The sequence below is a fragment of the Seriola lalandi genome, unplaced genomic scaffold (genome assembly GCF_002814215.2).
Source record: "Seriola lalandi dorsalis isolate HSWRI2012SDOR001 ecotype SW California unplaced genomic scaffold, Sedor1 jcf7180002054672, whole genome shotgun sequence".
In the NCBI taxonomy this organism is placed as follows: Eukaryota; Metazoa; Chordata; class Actinopteri; order Carangiformes; family Carangidae; genus Seriola; species Seriola lalandi.
The window spans coordinates 809,550-829,109 of record NW_019525225.1 but is presented as its reverse complement, the minus strand read 5'-3'; the positions used below and the strand labels follow the sequence as shown (position 1 = coordinate 829,109).

General features: G+C 40.0%; 1 protein-coding gene across 1 annotated transcript; it reads right to left on the bottom strand.

Moving 5' to 3' along the window:
- Positions 1–6: 6 nt before the first annotated feature.
- On the bottom strand, positions 7–16,927 carry pitpnab (phosphatidylinositol transfer protein, alpha b). The gene is made up of 12 exons (XM_023421576.1): positions 16,717–16,927; positions 12,079–12,109; positions 8,341–8,486; positions 7,313–7,404; positions 6,168–6,175; positions 5,794–5,868; positions 5,296–5,379; positions 5,105–5,182; positions 4,468–4,578; positions 4,093–4,215; positions 3,845–3,927; positions 7–2,897 (listed from the first exon to the last, which is right to left on the bottom strand). The coding sequence occupies exons 1-11, from the start codon at positions 16,731–16,733 to the stop codon at positions 3,880–3,882; spliced, it is 813 nt and encodes a 270-aa protein (XP_023277344.1). The 5' UTR covers positions 16,734–16,927; the 3' UTR covers positions 7–2,897; positions 3,845–3,879.
- Between the last annotated feature and the right edge of the window lie 2,633 nt (positions 16,928–19,560).

Genomic DNA, 19,560 nt, shown 5'->3' with positions numbered 1-19,560 from the left:
TGGGGAGGGGGGCGGGGGGTTGGGCATCCGGGGCCAGTGTGTTTTCTCTAAAGAGGAGGCAACGGAAAATGCTTAAAAACGATGGGTTTCGGAACATTAATCTGACAGATATGCAAAGACGTGTAAAGATGGATAAAAAGAGTAGATTTAAGTTACTCTACTTAAAAGTTATGAAGTAAGTTTCACCAAGGCAAGGCAGAGCTGTTATGCTTGAATACTTGCCAGTAACTTCAAGAGCAGTTTTTAAAAGGCCTTTTTTTTTTTTTTTTTTTCTAAAGAAATTTGATTTTGGATTTATTTGCTTTGTGTGATTCAGCTTTAAAAAACAGACCACATGTAGAGGATAATGTTCGCACAGGGCCACTGCTCCAATATGATCTTGTAGTTAATTAAATTATTAATTGTATCAACGTGAAACAAACAAACGAAAAAAAGGCTGAATCTAACTAGACTTGTTATGCTAAAGATAACATAATTCAAGAGGCCCTGGAAGAGATAATGTCACTGCTGCTCCTTAAAAAAAAGATTCAAATCTGTCAGCAACTCAGGTGGTTCATTACGACGAATAAATAAATATATAGAATAATTTATTTTCTTCTTTTAAATTCTTCCCCTAACCTTAAGTTTTCAAAAGTAGAGCTTTATATATATATATATATTTATGTAACAAAATAAAACTACTTAAATATTAGGCCAGTATATACTTTTTATTAAAAACTGTTTTGTTAAATATTTGCCAATGGAAAGCCCTTCAGTGGAACTGATATTAATACTGTTTTACACTGAGTCAGATTCCACACAAGTGTGTATGATTATACTTTTCCATTAATATAAATTGTGTACATTAATTGTTATATTTTTTTTAATTAAAAGTAATACATTTTATTTAATTTATTGATGAATCCAATACAAATAATCAAATTTAACATAAATTAATATTCAGTCATTAATGCAAAATGTCTAATGCAAAAATCTAAATATGGACCTCAAACTGATAAAACTTACTTGTTCTGTTTTTTCATAATCCAAATATATAAACTGTGACTGACCTGTGTCAGCATTATAATATTGGCCTTTTGATGTTATCTGTTGCTTGCTCTTTAAAGTTTCCACACTGTTAAAACATGTGGAGGATGTAAAGTATTACAAAGGATGGAAGAGAGGAAATTAAAGTTAACTGAGAATGAAGGAGGCCAAACACACATCAATAAGAGAAGGAAGGATAGTGCCTGTTGTTATTACTCCTCTAGCTCCATTTCGTCCTCCCTTCTTTACCAAGCCAGCATCAGATCTCTTTAAAGACACGCTACTGTACATCACTCATGTACACTCATGCATATACTGAAAAACCACACTGTTACAAAGAACAGCCTTCAGATTCCAGCAGGAGAAAACCCACCTCATCCAAAGACAGACACAATAAAACCAGCATTTAATAAATAATAAACTAACCATCCTTGACTTTCAGCTTGGACTCTGCTTCAATAAAACTGTTGTCACTATAGGAACAAACTGTAGAGTAAGATAGATTTGCGATGATAAAGGAGAGACCAACGTGTCATGGTAGTTATTGCTATCGCTGGATAATACCATTTATCCACTGGAGGAATGACAGGATGGGTGACGGGGCAAAAATTGATACAGAACGCGTAAAGTTTAACTTTCAAAGAACAAGTTATCTATCTACAGTGAGTGGGCGGGGCTGTATACCTCTAATGGCGGTTGATGTTAAAATCATAGCCATGATGAAGAGTTTTGCCTGTAGACAGAAAGACTGTCAGACAAAGAGAAAAAAAGAAACAATCCCACACTCACATATGGCTGTTCCAGCTGTCTTACTATTTTCCATTTTATCTTCTATCTTAGTAGACTATCTCTCTCTGTATGTGTGTGTGCTTTACTGTATATTTATATACAGAGGTGATCTTCAATCACTGCACTTTGAAGGGATTCTGTTTGAACAGCCTGATGAAACTGAAGAGCTAGAAATGATCTAGTGAAAGAAAACTGAAAAATATGGCTACAGACGCTACACCCACATACCCCCACACACACGCACATGCACACGCACAAACAGAAACGTGCACACACAATCTCACAAAGCAGCAGAAAAAGCCAATGAATGCCTCGACATGGTAACGGCGATACTGGGAAAAGAATCCTATCTGATAGGTCAGGAGAATAACAGAGACAACGCAACACTCGTAGCACAATCCCGACCTTGCAGCTGCGTCTTGTAGATTTGCAAATTGATTTGAACAACAAAAGGAACCACTGCATAAAGCATGACACAAGTGGAGAGAGGGGGATATAAATCCAAAAAAAAAAAAAAGAAACGAAAAAAAAGGATCAAAATGCAACACTGAGCAGATACAGCTTGGTCTGGAAAAATAAACATCCACAGACAAACTTACGGACAAAATCATTTTAAAAACCCTGTTTATATATATTTATATATATATATATTTCAGTACAATTATTCAGCTCCCCGATATACTGTATACTGTATATATACACATTGGGATATCTTAAATAGAAATAAATCCTAAATTGCAGAGATAAATTTCACTATTCTCTGTAGTTTAGAACGGTTTACGACTGAGAGAGAGAAAGAGAGGACTGACTGACAAGATCTATAGTGTTGCTACTGGAGGCCTCAGAGCAGTTAATAAGAAGGGGACACTGGATGGAAAAACAAAAGGTGACGGGTGGGAGTCAAAGGAGGTGGGATGGGGTGGAGGAGATCAGCTGAAAAACTGGGAGTACACTGGGTCCAGGTCCCTGAAAACCAGATTCAGATTGTACCGGGGGAGGAGGACTTTGGACCGGCCGGTCAGGTGTTGTATCAGTTGGAACAGAAGGAGGATGTGAATCCGCTGGTGTCTGGGTATTCTGGTCTGAAAGAGACAGAGAGCGGTAAGAGCATGAGCATAAGGCACCAATAAGCTTATTTATTGGCTTGCTTTTCTAAAACGCAGTCAGATTTAGAGCCAGACCGTAAAAGCCATCTCTTAAAGCTACAGTAATCAATATTGTCACATAAACAATGGATCAAATGATTGTTTATAATGTGAAAGGGGTTGGTGACAAACCCACAGATAATTTCCCCGTACCTCTACAGAGCTTTTTTTTTTTTTTTTAACATCTTTCAGCTCATTGGTTGCAACGCCGCTGTCTTTCGATTCACTCTGGCTCTAATCAACCTTGTTTCCAGCTGCAGCAGACTGTTATTGGCTAAAAAGTTCTGAAGACCGACTGTGAGCCTCCTGCCTAACATCGAGCAGCAGGCAGATACAGTTAATGACTATCTGGTGGGGGCATTTAGCAGCTAAAGAGGCGTTTATCTTTCTCAGGAGTTGATGGAAACCAAAACAAAGTTTAAAGGAGACTCAACACTGGATATGTGAATATCATCTGTCTGTTCTGCTGCTTTAGATTTGGCCATAACCTACAATAACATCCATCATGTCTTTCGCATTTCTTTGCAATCATCAATATCATATTGATTATCATCCGGCATAATGTATATGCAGTGATACTGATATCAAGATATGTCAAGTAAAAATGCCAAAAATGTAGTTCAAGTTTATCAAATGTGAGAATTTTCTTCTTTTTTGTGTTTTATTTCATTGTAATTTGAACATCTTTTTTTGGACTGTTAATCTAAAGATATTAGCTTGGGCTGTGGGAACTTGCAATGAGCAATTTTTCTTTTTTGTTCAAACTTTGTAGACTGAATAATCTATTAGCCAAAAAACAAAATCAATAAATGTTTTAAAAGACTCTACACAAAGACAAACAAAAGAATTCCAAGGTACAATGCTATGGTGCACAAAACACTCACCTGATGAACAGCAGCATTCACGGTCTGACACAACCTCAGTCCTCTAGAGCCACCATCCCTTTCACTGGGTCCTTGACCCTCATCTGACACACAAGACAGTATACAGAAATGATGTTCACAGCCCATCCTGTTTCAGGACTCTCAGACTAGGATTGAATTGCTTAGTTTTACTAATGTGTTAATATTTACTTATAACAAGAAGTCAGATCTTCAAAAGTGTGTCCGCTGTCCCCAGCTTTCTTGCTTACCTCATCTAGCTCCTTGCGCGTCTCCTCCTCCATGCGGCGAATGTCTTCCATGTTCAATTCAATCCACTTGTCGATCCAGCAGAAGAGCTGACGATGGAAATTAGTGAACAAACGCTTCTCTTGCTGGGGACAACAGCAGAAGGAAGATAAAGTCAAACTGTGGTTTACAGAAAGTGGATTTTTTAAGTGCAAATAAGAAATTGAGGCAGTTTGATCATCAGAGATGTTTAATTTCATCCTGCTTTTCCCTGTTTATGCACTAGAGGCTGGTACAGCGCATACATGTGTACACCATGATAGTGTGTGGTACTTTTCCACTGTAATGATCATAAAGTGACAAACTGGTACGTACCACTGTCCGAACTACAAACAAACCTTTTGAATGAAGTTCTCCACTTTATTTTGCAGCCCCCACCACTTGAATTTGACAGTGACCAGTTTGTAGGCACACATGTGTGGGCAGTCTGTCTTGTTAGGAAGTTCCTTCTGCAATTGCACAAATACAGGAAGTTTAGAAGTGTTAACAAAGGTTAATGGGCTATAATATGGGGGTTAAAAAATAGGCTCAAAAATGTTCCATTCATATGTATCAGTTACATTCATTGCAATAGTCATTAATGTCTTCAGGAAATACTGAGGTCTTGAGTCCTCCCCTATCCCCCAATCAGGTTTGGCTAGACAACAAGTTTGTAAAACATCTGACTTTTTCATATATAGATTCAGATAAGTGTTAATTGTCTGCAAATTTTATTTCTCTACACTACGTCTTCAATGCACTTTTACTGTAAAGCTTCTATCTATCTATCTATCTATCTATCTATCTATCTATCTATCTATCTATCTATCGATCCATCTATCTATCTACTTGACTTGCACCAACATGTATTGATGCAAGTGAAGTTTTTTATTTTATTTTGCAAAGCAATAATTATGTATGTAACAATAATTATGTAACAGCTATGTAGTTGGAGGTCTTTGTTTATAATGTGGCTTCAGACACGTCTCGCTGTACCTTCCAGTCTGGTCCTAGAGGGCCTCGTCCTGTCTTCATCGACTTGAACCTGCATGGGTCCTCCTCGTGCTTATAGTCCTGTAGGGACACAAGAAAAACCAGAATGAACAACATGGATAAGATGACACAGAAAGTAACACATCTAGTTTCTGTAGTCATCACAATATGGATCTTAAATTTAAAATATTCACCTTGGAGTCCACTTGGCTTCTGTCCGCAATATCAATATAGACTACATCCACCTTTTTCCAGGTTTCTGCATCCAAACCATGTACCTGAAGCAGAACCACAGAGCACAGCTTAGATACAGACACAAGTCTCTGCAGGCAGCACCCATACGACAGAGACGAGACCACAAGGCTCAGAATAAAAAAAGTTTTTGAAAGCCCATATGATGCAAGTGGAAACATGGAAAATTATACTTGGCCGATACATTTCAAGTAAACAGAGTTAACTACACAGCCTGCAGTAAGGAAATGGGCAATGAACAAAAAGCACCCAAATCAAGTGGGAGATTCAGTATGATTTCAAAATGAAACATTAGTGGTGCAAAATTAACATTTCTCTGCCATGTGCATTATTTAAAGTCATCCCAAATACAACAAAAATGCTCATATCAAAATTCCTGATGATGCTCACATACACGCATACGTACACGCCCTCTGTTAATTAGTGTCTTTAGTAATTACATTTTCAAGGTGTCCCATGTCGGGTTTGTGCCATGTCTCAATCTTGATCAGGAAGTTATCTTTCATATACTCGTTCTGCAGAGAAAAGGGAAGGAGAGACGAGAGAAAATACATTTGACATGGGTCAGCCTCCTGCTACATACACACATACCACCACACAACACACACACACACACACACACATGCACACGGACACACACACACACAAAGTAATGGTGTCTGACTGTCCCTGCTGGTGCTGTGTCACTGAAAGAGATCAAATTTCTTTCTCAACTTTCAGGTTAATTTGTTGCCTCTATGGCCAACAAAGTCTGCTGTGTCCTTGGTGTCGACATACATGAAATGTATAAGCACCAAAGAAAAAAAATACTTACAGTGATAACTGCGGAGCCAGATGAAAGAATGTGGAGGAGCAAGTAGAGGGAAAAAAAAAATAATGCAGTTAAGGAACATATGAGTAATGTAATAACTTGTACAGTGTTGGACAACGTTCAGAGGCCAAGGGGAACTGTTGGGAACAGTATTTGTCAGTGCGTATTGTGTGTGTGTGGGTTCAGATTGTGCCTTTGACTATCCCATGTGTTTGTATGACAGATGGCTGTCAGGCAGCTGGTAGTGTGTGTGTGTGTGTGTGTGTGTGTGTGTGTGTGTGTGTGTGTGTGTGTGTGTGTGTGTGTGTGTGATCACAGCCTGAAAGGCTCAAGTGATTGCATGGCTCTTCTCCCTGGACATACAGTAAATTATTCAACTACTCTTCCTTCAAGGTGAGAGAGAGAGAGGGAGAGGGAGAGGGAGGTACCCAGAGAATGACAACTGCTTGGACAGATCCGCATCTATGTGACCTCTAAGTAATTTGAGTCAATTGCATTCACACTATTGCAGGAGGATTAAAGTGCACATGATTATGTTTAGCATCATTACTTCCTTTTATACTGAATCAACAATCTTGACAACAGTTATGGAAGTCCTGGGCTGTTGGTTTGATTCAGCAACTGCTTAACTCCTGTTTGATGTTTATTACAGGAGAGTTCTCAAATACCAAATATTTTATATAGATTGATGGAGTTTAGATTTCAAGCATAGCTAAGGAGTTCCTTTGAGTCTGACATATTTTCTCTTACTTCTAAGAAATAATTTTATTTATTTCACTCATCTTAAAATACTTAAATGCCAACAATGTCAACGACTGTTTTGTTGTGCTCTGTGATTCACATAGGCCTATGGCAAAAAAAAAGCAAAAAAAAACAAGTCATGGCTAGGGTTTTAATTTTAACAGGCGCCATAGTCTGAAAATAATGAGAAAAAATTAGATATATAACACAAACTTCAGATATATGTCATACAACACCACCACCACAATAACTGCTTTTCCACAGAGCTTAGACAGATGACACTGTGGTCATTTTTATGTCAGTAGAAGGTTTGTGTGTGTGTATGTGTGTGTGTGTGTGTGTGTGTGTGTGTGTGTGTGTGTGTGTGTGTGTGTGTGTGTGTGTCTGAGAGAGTGTGTGTGAGCTACCTGTGCGACAGTATGGGTATGCGTTCCAGGCTTTCTCGTGGATGTTGAGAGCTGAAGCTGGAGCCAACATTCTGACGAATGATGGCACTTTACTGCAGAAAAGGGAAGTGAAAAAAGAACACACCATTGTAAGTTTAGCTGCACTTAAATGACTAAATTTGCTCTTCTTTAACTACATTTTCAACAGGCGATATTAGGTACATGGGTTCGATGCATAGTTAACAAAATTAAGATTTTAGTGCATTAAGGTGTGATTTTGGGATAAAGTCTGCATGTGTCGTCAGTAAAACAACACCACAGACCACTGTTAATTCTAGACGGGTTATTGATGCTGATGTTTTTCTGGATCACATCGCAAGAATGGGCTCAGACACAAGTCCCGCCCACATTCTTGCCATAACCTTAGCCACACCAAACCTTTATCTGACCCAGTAAACTGTAATCGTAAACTAATCCTAACTATATACCTATTTAATAGTAACTAATTAACCATCTTGGTGTTTTTATACCTAAACATAACCATTTAGATGCAGCAGCTGCTTAGCATTAGCCTCTTAACATCATCATAGTGATTATGTTTGCATGCTAACATTAGCATTTAGCTCAAAGCAACACTAAGTACAGCCTGACATAGCAGCTAGCATGGCTTAGTGCTACTTAAACTTTTGACAGAGCAAAGTTTGACGTTGCTTCTTTGTGCTAAGCTAACCTGGCCACTGATGATGGCTTTATTATCCCATGCAAACATGAGTGTGCTATCAATCTTTTCGTCTAACTTTATTTAGGTATGCAAACAAGCGTATTTCTCCAAAATGTTGAACTATTCCTTAAAAAGTAGTTGTCATTCTCAGCTCGCTAGGCTGCATTGAGTGGACCAGGAAGAAGACTTTAAAGTAACGGACTAACAGATTGTGAAGCAGAAGAGTGTATGAATGGATAGAGAGATGTGCTGTTAATGGAGAATTGAATGAAGTTGCCATCCTGAGTGAACTCTCTGCGAGGCTCTTGCTCGTCTGAAAACTGCTTACCTCTGCAAATGGTAGATTTTGTGTGTGTACTGTCCCTTCTCGCCGTCTTTCTCGTAGGGCTCATTTTTTAGCACCTCAACTCCTTCTCCTCCACCTGTCTCATTCTTACTGGCCTCAGCCACAGAGTACAGCTGGCCAACCTGGTACTGGAAAAGAGAGAGAGAGAGAGGTTGGACAGGTTGGACTGAGGTAGAACTTGTGTTTAAAGAGAGATATAAGGAGGTGCTTCCCTCAAGCCTGCCTTAATTGATACATGTTGGACTCGCCATGTGTTATCCTTATGATGAGTGAGCTTTCACAGTCTCAGTCTTCTTTTTCTCATGTGCGTTATCAGCTCAACTATTTCAATCTTAAGTGATGGATTACTTTGTCTTCTGATCCCTGATCGCTACGTTCTCCTTCCCTAGTCCCTATATCCTGATAATCTCTTCCATACACTCTTGTTTGTCCTCCTTTTCTTCTTGTCCCTTCTCTACTTTTATGTTGCGCCCAATTTGTTTACTCTTTCACATCCTGTACACTTTCTCCCCCTCTCATCCCTCTCTTCCCTTCATCCCCCATCTTCCTGATCCTGAGTGTACATGTGAGTGTTCAAACATAGGACAATGGCTCCTTTCATTTCTTAATCACCTCTAATCCACCATATAACCTCTGCACAAAGCTGGACCGGAGCGCAGACACACTTACAACATCACAAACATGGAGCGAGTTGATGTAGTAACAATCACTCAATTATTTTCACAGATCTGAGATGAGTTATTCCTTCTTTTCCATTGTCTGTTAATGTAAAACATCATTCTATAAAATCAAACCACAAGAATAATGTACGTTAAACAACAGTATCCCAAGTTGTCTACTTGTACACAAAACCAATAGGAAGTAGAGAGGATTTGACACTGAAATGTTTGAATTAGTTTAAAACTCATCAGTCATGTTGAAGAAATACAGGCATTGATTTTTGTATTTTTCCTTTATGGGGAGTTTCACAGAATGTGTATTGAATGCCCCCCTGCCACCTCATGAACCTCAAGTGAGCCCTGAACATTTAACCAATAGTCACTTTTAAGGAGTGTTTTAAACGGACAAAATAAGGGAACCGAAATACGGATAAAAAAATAGCACCTGTAGCACAGGAAGATAGTATATAGCCAATGAATAAAAAAAGATCATAAAGAGTTAGATAAGTATTTGAAAAAAAAAAAAAAAATTTAAAGGGGCTATTTGTACGTACTGCCGAACCTGGTTTCTTGCCGGTGGCAGGTGGTGTTGACTGTCACTTGAAAAAGGCTTTGGCCATTGTTGCATTTAAAAGACAAGAGATTATAATATGCCCTTTAAGCAGTGCAGCGTCAACAGGGCAGATTGGAGGTTACAGTTAGTCGCTTTTGGAAAGTGATGAGACGGGCCAGGGCTAGCTGGTTAGCGTGCTAACTTCAGTAGAAGACAAGACGTGATAGAGACAAAGCATTAACATTGGTATTGCTTTCCACGACTGGACACAGCTCTTGTTGAAGAGGGATGAAGTTTGATACTGAACTTGTATTGTTTCTTCTAGACTGCTAAGTAAACAGCTGTTAATGCTATGACCGTGGCTATGTAGCAGTAGCAAAATTTACAAATAGATCCTTTAATCCAGCATTTTCTAAGAAGCACAATAAATGTGCGAATGTTGCAGAAAGTAGCAATAAACAGAAATGGAAATAACTCTTGTGGATTTTGTGGATGAATGTCGACTGAACTAAAAGTCTGTGGTGAAATTGGTACATCTTCATCTCCTACAATGGATTTATCCTTTAGCTAGATGTCAGGAATGTGACCAAGAAAAAAACTGAACAGAAGAGACTGCTCCTTTTTAACCATGACCCTTTGACCTTTTGTGTGTATTTAAAAGGTTACTTCTCTGCAGCAACATCAATAAAAGACAAAAAGGACAAAGACCCAGACGAACTGTGCCAAACTGGTTTAAATGACCTTCATATAATGTGGACACTGATGTTTTGGAAAGGAGGAGTAAGTTTGGCCATGATGGTCTCTGGGGTGGTTTCAATTACTGGACACCTGGTAAACAACAGAGAGAGAGAGTCAGATTTAAACTGGAGACTGATTCCCTGAATTCGGCTGCACGTACCTGCACTGCTGCCTAAATAAATGGGATAGTGGAATAGCAAAGCCTCCAGGTAACAGTGGTGGACAAATACAAGTCAGCCCAGCCTTATGGGGTGACTCCATGTCCAGGTAATAGAGTGGAAAATCAATTTAGTAAATTGTCTAGGGGTTTCAACAACTGGAAAAATCGCATTCAACAATTACTCCCCCAAACAAAACCATTGTTTGAATAAATTAATCTATTGTCATCCTTTGTGAAAATACAACTGTTGAGCTTTTTGGAAGAATCTTGAATTGTGGGCAGAAAGCGAGAGAGTCAAATCGAGGGATGGATTGAATCATTACAACCTTAAAGTGTTTGGGCAGATATAGCAAACCTCCAAATCTGGTATTTGGTGGCAAATAGATGAGGACTGCCGCTTCAGACATCAGAGAGGCTCCGGAGGAATGTGATGTGAATGGCAGAGGGGGAGAGACAGGGGATGTTACTCAGACGTCCTCAGGCTTTGTAGATCACGTTTTAGTCAAATAACTCTCTTTTAGTATTTTTAGTATTTTTGCATCTAATGGTGACATAGCATGCCGACCGCATGGGGCACCGTTTTCAGGCCTCCTGCTTGAGAGCAAACCTGCCTCATTATGTAAAGATATGACTAAGATAACTGCAGATATTGAGAAGCAATGTGAGCAGATCTAAAGCCTCTATATGCCAGAGGCAATGCCAGCGGAAGAAGTCACTGAGATATATATTGCTCTGCCGCCGGCCTTGTGGTTTTCAGGTAGAATGAAAATGAAATATACGACACCAGAAGATGTTTTCAGCTCAGATTTGCAAATTTTGCTGCAGTATTCGGAAGATGTTCCAAATAATTCCTCTGAAATTCTGTGTATTTATATACATGTGTGTGTGTAAATAATATACGGCAAGATATAGACGATGTGTCATCCTAATCTAAGCTGCAAACTTTGAGCACTCACTGGTGTTTTACACTCATGCTTGAGACTGTTTAGTGAGTGTAAGAGCAGATTAAGTGCTTCAAATATTTATCTTGTCATTAGTAAACAGCATGAGTAGAATGTCTCCACTGAAAGTAGATTACTCTCATTTAAGTGCAAATAATCCATAAACATAAAGCATGGGGGGAGGGGGGGGTACACACACGATGTCATGGAATAGTTTCAGGTGACTCATTTGCAATGCAAGCCTAAATAGAACAGCAAACTGCAATGGAAATGAGGATAACAGCGGGCAGAGGGAGAGAGAGAGAGGACGAGGATGGTGAAAGACTGTGCTGACGGTGTTGATTCAACAGTCTGATTGTAACCTTCTTCAACATGATTGATGCTCACCAGTTGTTTCCCAGAGTGATCACCGCTGCATTTTTTTCTATGCAATGTTTATGTGATATATCAATCAAACATGATCCCAAAAAAAAAAAAAAAGAACAGCTTCAGCGATGGCAGGCACTTGTGCTTTCACTTCTCCGAAATAAAGTGACCCAAGGAATCAGATAAAAAAAGTTGAGCCTGGAGCCATCTTAGCTAACACACACACATATATACACACACACACACGCACACACACACACAAACACGCACATATACACTGAAGTATACTGAAATGAAACGTACCTCTTCCACAGAGATAGGAAGAATCACTCGACTGGAAGAGAAGGAAAAAAGCAAGTTACTCAACAAAAAATCATAAAGGAACAATCAAACTTAAACTTTGATCCTCCTGATCTCTACTTGTTCTATCAGTTTGCGCTTGAAAGCTCAGCAGGGCATTTTTCTGATGTTGGTGGGCTTGCAGACTTGCAGTAAACTCAAAGCAAATACAGTGAGCAAAACAGGACATCCAGATCCAGATGTAGTTTCTTCACCTTAAGCTGGATACAGCTTTTACTAGTTTCGTCTGTTCTCCTCGTGGACGATCCTGTGACGTGATTGTTGTTTAATTCTGTAATACATTATTATTTTTAACCTGACGACTTCAGTTACTTTGTTTGGTTTTGACGGTCCATGTACAGCACAGTGATTAACCTAAAAACCCCTACAAACCAAATAACTGAATTCATTATTAGCATCAAATATGACACTCATCATGCTTCAGTTTGGTAATAATGAATTTTCTCTGTGAACTGGATTAGCCTGGAGAAATCGCGTGAGTGACACAGTGACAACATGAAGCGACATCTCTAATCGTTCAGCTCCATATACAGATGTGGACGCTAATTATCAAACATGCGTCTTTTCCATGAAGCTGTTTGAGGGGACTCTTCAGATGAACACTTCACAGGTTACATGTTTTTAGAGGCTACAAAGAGTAGTCTTCAGTATCTTTGCTAAGTAAATGACAAGGCTACTTTTGTATTCTTTGGCATGACACTTTATCCTTTTTATGAACAATAATTATAATAATAAAATCTAACGCCGATTCCAAAGTGAACAAAAAAAATCAGCCCATTAAGTATGAAATTCACTTTGGCACTGTGACACTGAGTCATCAGGAGAGAACAGACTATTCTTTGCTATGAGGATAAGATGAGAATATGCTTTACTGAAGAAGGAAATGGTCAAGATCAAATGTACGAAAAAAGAAAACTGAGCTTGGTTTTTAGATCATTTGTCTGAGCAATTATTTGATTGATTTTTAACTGGTTATTAAAATGTTTTTACATAATCAAGGCCAGGCCTGGATAAATTGCGGGATTATCACTTTTTCTGTTATTTATTAGAGTTCAAAGCAACTTTTGGTTATTTGTTACACTGTGTAAAATGTAGCACTTTGAACTACATCTCGTATGGGACCAATACAAACTATTCATTTCACAACCTAATTAGAGATACAACGAATGCTGCTTTGCCCTGTGCTAACCAACCGTCTGCTTGCTCCATGACTGCACTTACCTCATGATCATGTGTATTTATGCTGTGGTTTTTAGACCGAGCCCTGTGATCATTCACATTTGTTATTTTATTGTTTTATTTTCTTAAGTTACTTTTTATAAGTTCATATTGTAACAAAATAGTGCTTGAATGTTTGTGCAAGTCAGGTGACCACCGGTACCTGCTAATGGGAAGAAACCAACTACACATGTGGCCACCTGTTTCTCTTGGATAGATAAAGCTTACCACTGATAAGATTATTCATGTACAAACAGCATTTGGTGGTTCATGTGTTCCTGATGTTTTGTTTGTCTCAACCATTTTTCCATTGTATCGCTGTGTTTACAATAGAGTGTTGGGAAATGGAGCTGGCTAACAAACTGGCAACGACACATCAGTCGCACAACAACATGATGACCTCTGTGCCAGCAGGTCTTTCTGAATAAGCCCAAGGGACAAATTTGTTTTTGTTCACATTTTTGACTGGGTGGGGACAGGCCCAGTGAAACAGAACCACCTAATGTTGCACTTACTGAGTCAGTGATCAGTTGCTGTGAACATCAAGATGCATAAAACAAACCCCTTGTGTTGTTTAATTCTCTTTTACTCACAGGAATGAAGAGTTTTTGTTGTACACCCACTCATACCCACAGCATGTCACTGTGAAATCAGATTCACTGTGATCTGATCATCACTCTTTCGCTTTTTAGGTAACAAAATCTATTAATGGAAAACAATGTGTTGATTGACCCTTTAAGTCATTTTTGCTTTGGCATAATGTCACAAATGTAGAAAAACACATTAACATTCCTGTGCGATCTAATATGTAACATTTCATCTAATGGTTCCCGGTTGATGTGAATTAAAAACGGTGAGAAATAAATTAAATATGACAAAATAGCAAGAGAAACCAACTTGCTTCAAGGTAGAATTATGTTAAAAAAATTTGTTGACAACTTTATATTTAGGAAATATTAATGGTGACTGAGAGCTCAGGATTAAAAAGCCAGAAAGGTTTCTGAGCTCTTCACAGATGTCGGACTCTTTGCTCTTTTCGTGCCACATAATGCACATGTACAGTATGAAGCTGTGTTGATTGTTTCGTAATTGTGTGATGTGTGCACGAATTCACATCACCCTGCGTCCCACTCGCCACTGAATGTAATCTGGCACAGATTACCAGCCAGACATTCGATGGGAGACCAGATGCTGCAAGGAAAAGGCAGGAAGGAAGTGAGAATCACTCTGTAGATAAAATATTATCTAGGCCTGTTATATTATTGAACACCTCTTTACAATGCACATATCTCTCAAAGTGAGTCTTTTGTGTAGCTTAGCATGAGGTAAACCGAGTAAACTATGTAATTTGAATTTAGGTAAGTAAAGTCACCTTAATGCTCTCGCTCTGTAAATCTCCTTGGTCTAAAAGTCTTGACGGGAATATCAGGTGTCGTTCTGTTGCTTCAGAAAACAAACACCCCTCTCCTTCTCCTGCCTCGCTCATCTTTTCTGTCTTCTCCTCTTCTCCATTTTTTTTTGTTCACTCTGTCTTCCTCTTTCACAGCTATTCAGTCTCTTCACAGTGTCATATATTGCACAGTGTATTGCTGCACACCTGCCAAAGCTCATGAGAGCGCATGAAACAAAGTGGATCAGAAGTTATTTAGGTCAGTGGTTCAGGTGAACACCACTGAGTCAAAAAAAAAAAAAACCAAAAAAAAAAGTCCGTCTGCACTACAGTAGGACATGGATCAATTCACTGTCACTTGACCCCCACGATGGTATCTTGGTGTGTGTGTGTGTGTGTTTGTGTGTGTTTGTGCGCATGTACAAGCCTCTTCGTGTGGCCATGTGTTGACAGTGTGTAAGTGCATTCAGCATTTAATCGTGACCGATTTAATTAATTTCCAGGCAGACTGCTGAGGCCCAGACTCTCCCTAATCACTTCAGATCTTTAGCCAATGCCATCACTCTGATCCTGGGCTTTTTTTTCTTCTTTTTTTTTTTGTGCTGGGCCATTTATTGATTAAATACATGTGGTGAGAAACCAAGACAATAATCAATGTTGATAAATGTATGCCCATTTAAGCCAGACTCTAAGATCAGATCGGTGTTATTTTTAGCTGGAAGCTGCTTACAGATGAAATTCATGCTAATTTACAGTAGCTAAGCTCTGACCTGACACTACAATATAACAGATGAAAATGCATTTATAATAGAAAAAAATGAAGGAAAAAAAAAAAACAAGATATATTTAAGATATAAAAAAGGGGGTGGAAATCATCTGAAATTATTCTGCAACACTACAGACAGATGAATATTTCTACAGGTGGGTCACTAGCTCCTTGAGGCAAAATGAGTCTGGTCCACACACTGACACCAGTTAAGAGCATGAAAATGAAGGAGCCACCATCCTGCCTGAAGTCGACTACCATGACTAATTTGAAGGCCAATATCTTCCCAAGTCATCTGCAATTCATCGGCCTTACCATTATTCTAACCAGCAGCTGATTGTGTGTGTAGGCCTCAGTCAGGTATCCTTACAGAGGCCTGCAAAAGCAGTGTGTTAAAAAAGATCTCCCTTTACACGCGAGATCCCAATTTATCTGCCATTCCGTCCCTTCAGTCCAGCTGTCAAATTCTCAGAAACGCCTGACTGGTGCCTCAAAACCTCGCCATTTGCCTTTATTTTTTATTGCCAAAAGCTTTGCGCCCACCTCCCTTACCTGCCCGCTCCCACCCCTTCTCCCCTTGAGCATCCCTCCACCCTTGGTCGCTACACACCTCGCTATATCCCCATTCCTCCGGAGGCAAATGCCGGAATGCTCCATCAGTCGTTTCACCTTCACAGCGAATCAATAACATGGCCACACAGCGGCTTACAGGGATGGATGCTGGCACGGCGCGGCTTACACCCGCCTTTTCTCCCTCAGCACCATCTACTCCTACCGAGCATCCGTCATTTTAGCACCAGAGCAAAGGGGAATTATGGGATTCGCCACAGTGAAAGCCTCCCGATCTCACTTGAAGGCTTGTGATGCAAAAAATGTGAAGGGCACAGCCATGCCTGCGCCGGCTGCTGATGCAACTACAGCCACAGCCGCTTTATTATCTCTCGGTCAATTCAGCCAATGCTTTAGGGTGATGGAGAGTCGTGAGCATGAGAAATGATGACGGACACGGAGTCGAGCAGATACGGGATGTCGACATCACCCCGGCCGCACTGTTGCAATTCCCCTCTCGGGCGACTGGCCACAATGTCAGCGCTGCGAAATCAGACGGATAAACGCGCACACATTCTCCCCTCTCTCTCCCTCACACACACACACGCGCGCACACACACTCCCTCTCTCGCTCACACATGCACACACAGCTACTTACAATTCCTTTATGAGCATTTTTTTGGCGGTGCAGTAGCCTATATCTCAGAGGGGAGCAGCTCAATACAGGTCCAGAAACAGGGTCGATCCCTCCCTCCGTTAGTCTCTTCTTTCTCCGCTCGCTTCTCTCCCACCTCTCCCCCTCTATGTCATTCTACCTCCACAGTCGCTTATTTTCTTCAAATTCACTTCCTGATCGGGGCCGCGGCGCGGCGTTGCTGTTGCGCGCAGAGCACCGAGGCCTGTGCAGAGCAGACTACACACAGAAAAGGATGGTTCACAGGGAGCTGTTTGTGGTTGTTGTTTGTGATTGGTTAATAGAGCTGAGCCATAACAACTGAAAGGACCAAACTGAGCCTAATTAATAGATCTAAGAATTTATAACGCATAGAAAACTGTTTAAGTCTGCTGTTTGGAGCAGCTCATACTGACACTTTTTCACCCCATGTGACTAAAACAGCCTTTTAGCAGCAAATTAAAAAATAAGAATAACAGAATAAACAGAAAAACCAAATAGTTTTAAAATAGATAAAAATAGATGATAAAATAGCCTAATAGATAAGTTAGAATAAAGAATAAAGTTCACATTCAAGTGTTTTTAAGTTGTAGATTTGTACAGCTAATAGGCTACAAATAGCTTTCTAAAGCTGAAATGAAATTTCGTTTCTAAAGGAATGGGGTCCTATATCATATATCCTAACTTTATTCAAACAGAAATGATGAATTGGACGAACAAAAGCTTGGAGAATCACACATAATTTAAGATTGATATAAACCCCCATCAACATTATATAGACTACCATAATAAGAGATGGGATACTCTATAACAACAGTAATTAAAAATATTGAAAAACAACCAAGCATCAGACAAACCGCACGAAATAAAGACATATTAATAAATACATAATGATAAATAATAAATAACAGGAAATAGTAAGGCTTCTGTCGTGATCCAGGCGAAATGAGTCCCCCTGAACCGTTTTTCTTATGAGTGTGCTACATCCTCTGCGTCATCGCAGTCACGGTGACGTAGAAACGTGGCTATTCACCATCAGAGTATATATGGGCATGGCACGGGGACCACCGGTGATGGCACAGACGCACGGTGCGTCAGCTCTCTAAGCCCCTTAAACAAAGTCCCCGCATCTAAAGTGATTATTTGCATACAGAAACGCCAGACCCACTCCAGACACCTGCCACTGCTGACTGACATGTCATCGTTTGTTTTACATGACAACGACTCTCAAATACGCTTCCTACAGCGATCACATGTGAAGTGTAAGATGAAATCGTGGAGGAAATTACGCGTGTACAGTCATCCTCTTAGGCAGATGTGTCATTCTCTCAAGGACCCCTGGAGGCACCCTGGCCAACACTTTGCTCCACCATGCACGGGGTCTATAGGATGGTGCTGGCGCGTGATGCGATGACAAGGCGTCACAGGTCCCTAATCCAGTCCCACGTCCCGAGGATCGCGGGATGTGATTGCGTGTGTGTGAGTCTAAAATTATGTAACAGCGCACTGCTGCTGTATTTATAGCGCATCTGTATCCGTCTGCCAACATCCGCTTATCATCCCTCTGTCTTCTCATAGGAAGGGCCGCTTAGTGCGTCTAATAAATGTAGTATCTATCTATCTATCTATCTATCTATCTATCTATCTATCTATCTATCTATCTATCTATCTATCTATCTATCTATCTATCTATCTATTGATGTCATCTAACATCATCAGTTTTTCATTATAATTCCTACTAAAGATAACTTGACTTGTAGCCTTTATGTCAATGGGAATAATTACAAAAAACAAAAAACATTGCGTTATAATAAGTTTAATATGCATGATTATGATTTGCATCTTTTGATAGAATGTGTTCTATTACTGTGCCTTTTATCTCTCCCCCATGTTTGTCTCATTGCTTTGTATGATCTGATGAAGCAACAACAGAGAAAACCACTGTGGCTCATTATTTAGAGGTGTATGGTCAAATTGTTCAAGAGAACCGGATGTGACTGACCCACTACTTGCTTTACAGTGAGTTTAGAGTCAACACAGAGACGCAGTGGTCTCACGTTGCGTCTTTGAACTGTGTCCCTGGACAAAACCAGCAGGGTCTCAGCCAGCCGACCAACAATTTGCTCCTCCAGCAACGGCAGCACCGGGGCCAGCAGAGATCTCCCGGGAAGCCGCTGTCCCTGATGTGAGTGACGTTCCCTCAGTCAGATCTCTTCTCAGGTGAAGAGAGAGGCTGAGGTGTCAATTGATAACCATCTGCCGGAGTGTGGTATCAGATGACAGAGCAGTGCGCTGACAGGCCTGCTCAAACCAAACGTGTAGTGAGAATGTGCGGCGGGAACATCTGGTGTTAAAACACTGTTCAGAATTAGTCTTAATCTCACCTCCGAACAAGCTTCCTGAGGGGACGCGGAGTGAGGAGACAGTCAGTTCTCAAACACTGTTGTTAAAGCAGATTAGCACTTTTGAATGTGAGTGCGTCCTGGATAATGTAACACACTTTACATACGAACCATTCATACGGAACTGTGTGGAAACAAAAACCTGTCTCGATTCCAATAAGATCGAAAAGCACGTCTACATGTGTGTCTGTTATTTGTCAGTGTATTTCGAAATCCTGATGTTTGTTCATCAAAAGTTCAGCAGGACATAACTGTAATTCAGTTGCAATTAGGCCTAAAGGGTCAAAATGTACCCTGGCTTCTTCATCATGTGTGGTGGCTGGGCCTCTGAATCACATGCTTCTAATACTGACCTCTGCTGGTTGGTTGCAGAACAACCTAAAACTCTTATCAACTGCATTTTTCTTAACACCTTTTCTGAAATTAT